The sequence below is a fragment of the Cannabis sativa genome, chromosome 7 (assembly GCF_029168945.1).
Source record: "Cannabis sativa cultivar Pink pepper isolate KNU-18-1 chromosome 7, ASM2916894v1, whole genome shotgun sequence".
Taxonomy (NCBI): domain Eukaryota; kingdom Viridiplantae; phylum Streptophyta; class Magnoliopsida; order Rosales; family Cannabaceae; genus Cannabis; species Cannabis sativa.
Window position 1 is genome coordinate 2137122 of NC_083607.1, and position 4202 is coordinate 2141323.

Here is a 4202-nt window from a genome sequence, read left to right on the forward strand (position 1 = left end):
GGCGTTGTTGTTTAACACTTCAAGGCAAGCTTTAGTACGAATAGATGTAAAAAACGTAAGCAGTTTTGTCATAACACATTTATGTCATGTTATTATTACAAAAAAATCAGTTCAGAGTATTATTTAAAATTATTTTAAAAATAGGTATTCTAATTTGTCATTTAATAAAATAAAAAATTCAATCCCTAACTTTTACAAAATATAGAGTGAATGATATTTACCCTACAATTTTACCATAAGGGTTTTGGGGTGGCCTTTTGTTGATTTCGATTGCAACATTTAACCAGGGGTAAAAGAGTAATTTCAAATACAAAAGAGACCTTTGTACCAAACCAGTGTGGATAACAAAACAATACACAATAAAAGATGATAGAAAGAAAAAGATAGGAAAGAAAGAGAAAGAAAGCAAATGGCAACCTCTCTTCACTCTTCATCTTCATGCTTAGCCATGGCCCTTCCTTCCAAGTTCACTTCCCTTTCCCTCAATCCTTCCAATTCAACCTCCCTCAGTTTCTCCTCTTCAATTTCCCACCATTACTTCTCCAAAGGTAAGATCTTTATTTTTCTTTGTGTTGTTTGGTTGCCCAGAAAATACATAAAGTTAGTTTCTTTTTGGTATTTTGTGTTTTGGGGTTGGAAAAATTTAAGCTTTGAAAAATGGGGTTGTTGTTAAACTTGTCAGGGTGCTTGTCCATGAGCTCAATTCAATACCCCCCAATGATTATTCGTCGTTCGATTGTTTGTGAGGCCACTCCAACTAAAAAAGCTGATTCTGCTGCGAAGAGAGTTCGTCAATCGGAGAAAAGGAGAGTTTATAACAAAGCTCGTAAATCTGAAATCAGAACTCGAATGAAGAAGGTAGAATAGAATCTTTGTTGTTAGATTAGTCTTTTCAATAGTCTTCAATTTTGATAAATTTAATTAAGAAGACTTGTGTGTGTTCTATCTCACAATGTTAAGGTGTGAGTGAGTAGTAATGCTTATTAATATATTTATGTATATTAAATGTCATTTTGCTTAGAATGAATGTGTTTATATAATGTAAAGGATAATTAGAATTTTTGTTCCCGAACTTTAATAGGTAACAAATTATGTTTTTTTTGAACTTTTAAAGTTGTTAAAAATCTCCCCAAAATATTGAGATTGTTGGATTTAAGGACCTTTGTTTAATTTTTGCACGAAAAGTCTTAACATGTATGAAAGTTTAGGGAGTATGATTTGGTACATGTCAAAATTCGAATAGCATGATTTAGTATATAAGTAATTACTGAATTAGTAAAATTGAATGAAATTGAACAAATATCCTTAAATCTAATAATCTCAATAGTTCATGGGAAATTTTTAACAGTTAAAAAAGTTTAAAGAACAATTTGATACATATTAAAGTTTAAGGGGCAAAAATCTTAATTAACAACTAATATATACTTAGTAAACTACTACTACTAGGCATAGCTGTTTTGTGGGATTCTTGAAGTTAGCACAGTATAGAGTTAATCATTTGGTAAGTAGGAATGATAATCTTTTATGTAATCATCATTTGGTATGTTCATGAAATACTCAAGAGGGGTGAAGATTTTGATAATAAATTGGCTTAGTTGATTTGCCTTAGCCAGCTTCAATGGTCTTTTTTGTAATGTCTTTTGCAGGTTTTGGAAGCTTTAGAAACACTAAAGAAGAAGCCAGATGCTCAGGCCGAAGAAGTTATTACGGTCGAGAAGCTCATCGCAGATGCATATTCCGTCATTGACAAAGCAGTCAAGGTGGGAACATTGCACAGAAACACCGGAGCTCGCAGAAAGTCCCGATTAGCGAGGAGAAAGAAGGCTGTAGAGATTCACCATGGTTGGTACACTCCTGCTTCTGAAACAACTGTCTAGAAACAGAAACCAGATGGGAGAGATTATTGTTTATGTTTAATTAATATACATTATGATCCTTTTTGTGTATTGTGCACATAGTTTGCATCCCCATCTTCTCTTCTCACTTGGAATTTAGTTTCTTGTCTTTGAGGCAAATTTTGGTGATTTTAATATCAGCAATTTGAATCTACTGAAGACTGTCATCAATGATTTAATTTAGCTTTAGCAACTGTTCAAATCAGATATCAACAACATGGCAACACTCAGAAGTGTCTTTCATTAGTTCAACAAAATACAATTACATTGTATGATACATCAAAAGAAAGAAACAAAACTTAATTGTCATGATTCTTAACTCGTGCAACTTATGCAGCTAATTTCTTTTCATCACAATTTAAATTCATAGAATCAACTAATTTCTCTGTTCTTGGTTCCAATTTCAAACCCTTCGATTTCATCTCCCGGTAATAGCGCAAGGCGTCGTCTCTTCTCCCTTTATCACAATAGCCATGAATCATAACTATATAAGACCTTTGATCAGGCCCCAAACCATGTCTTTCCATCTCATTCCAAGTTTGTTCAACTCTTTCTTGACAATCCCAATCCATATACAACTTCAACAACAAATTATAAGTATCACCAATCAAGCTACAACCATTCCTCTCCATTCTCTCCAAAAGATCAGGAACCTCTTCTGCTCTTTTCAAAGACTTAAGCAAGAAGCTATAAGTAACATGGTTCGGCAAACAATCGCCTTGTTTCCGTTCCATTTCATCGACAAACTCATAAACCTTCTCCATTCGCCGAATATTACAAAGATACTTAATCAAAGTGTTGTATGTTGCAGCATTCGGTTCACAACCTCGCTCCTTCATTTCTTCGAAAACCTGTAAAGCCTCAGGAATCCTTTTCTTGAAACAAAGTGCATTAATGATAGAATTACATATTGTAACATCTGGATTACATCTCTTATAACCCCACATTGCTCTGAACAACTTCAATGCTGTACCTAGCTTCCCTTTCTTGGTCAAAGCATTAATAAAAATCCCACAAGTGAAAAGATCAGGGTGACATCCAGAAGCAAGTAAATCACTCCAAAACCTCTTAGCTTCATGAACATTCCCTCTTACACACCATCCATTAAGAACAATATTCCATGTCTTAATATCTGAATAAACAAGCTCATGTTGTTTACCAAAAGAGTAAAACAAATTCTCTGCTACTTCAACATGTTTATACCTACACAACCACATCAAAAGTGCTTGAAATGCTAACAAATCAAGCTCGAACCCGAACCCGAAATCTTTCCTCCTCTTGAACACACCAATGGCTTCATCCACCATATGTGCTGCAGCATATCTATTAAGCAAAATCCCATAAGTGACTTCATTCACAAGACCTTTTCTTTCAGACATTTCATCGAACACTTGGTGTAATTCCTCAAAACGTCTCATTTTACCAAGAATGTCAAGAATCTTGTTGTATGGCTCAGACCCAATTGAAAGATCAGATTTTTTAGAGACCCAATTGAAGAATACATAAGCCGGTTGCCAATCTGAATGGTGTCTATGGAGTACATTCAAAACCAAATCTTCTGTCAACTCGAAACCACAACGTTCAAGAGCTTTCTCGATTTCATTTGTGGGTTTTTGCCTTCGAAAATTGATGATGTTTTGAATAAAAATTGCTGTTTCTCCAATTGGGTCAGTGGAATTCGATGGTAGGGAGTGTAGTAATCGAGTTCTTGGATTGAAAATGAAACTGTGATTATAGTTACGTAGACCGAGTAAGAAGAAACCCATATTTCTTGGCATTTTCTTTAGTGTTTTGTTTTCCTCTGAATAAGAAAAAAGGAAACTCAGGTCCAAGACTCCGGCGGTGGTCGACGGCTGAGCCGGCGGTGGTTTCTTCTGATATCACACTTTCAGTTGTTCATTTCCATAACACAATGAAAAAAGTTTTTTTTTTTTTTTTACGACCGAAGGGGTTGTTAATAGTTCAGTTAGTACTTTACACAATAATTGAGGACTCAAGTTAGGAGGTTGAACCTGCTGCAATAATTTTTACTATTGTTAATAATTCATTAAGGGTGCGTTTGGAAGTAATTATGTAATTACTAGGGTGTTAATTCCAGTATTCCACAGTGTAGTAATTACACTATTTTAAAATGTAAAGTGTGTTTGGATATGAGGTGGTAATTACATATGAATTTCTAATATATTGTTTGGTAAAATAGTTAGTAATTACATGAGAAAATAATATTTTTTTAGTAGCTAATGTTTAATATGGAAAGTTTTTAGTAATTACACAGTGTAATTACATTCAATTTCATGGGGGGCCATG

General features: G+C 34.2%; 2 protein-coding genes across 2 annotated transcripts; one reads left to right on the forward strand and one right to left on the reverse strand.

Annotated features, from left to right (window-relative positions):
* The first annotated feature begins 292 nt into the window (after positions 1-292).
* LOC115697773 (small ribosomal subunit protein bS20c) lies at positions 293-2049 on the forward strand. Its single transcript, XM_030624899.2, has 3 exons — positions 293-548; positions 683-858; positions 1647-2049. Exons 1-3 carry the CDS (start codon positions 410-412, stop codon positions 1875-1877), a joined length of 546 nt encoding a protein of 181 aa, XP_030480759.2. The 5' UTR covers positions 293-409; the 3' UTR covers positions 1878-2049.
* Positions 2050-2102: 53 nt separating this feature from the next.
* On the reverse strand, positions 2103-3951 carry LOC115697772 (putative pentatricopeptide repeat-containing protein At3g15200). The gene has a single exon (XM_030624898.2). It carries the CDS (start codon positions 3671-3673, stop codon positions 2225-2227), a length of 1449 nt encoding a protein of 482 aa, XP_030480758.1. The 5' UTR covers positions 3674-3951; the 3' UTR covers positions 2103-2224.
* Positions 3952-4202: the final 251 nt, after the last annotated feature.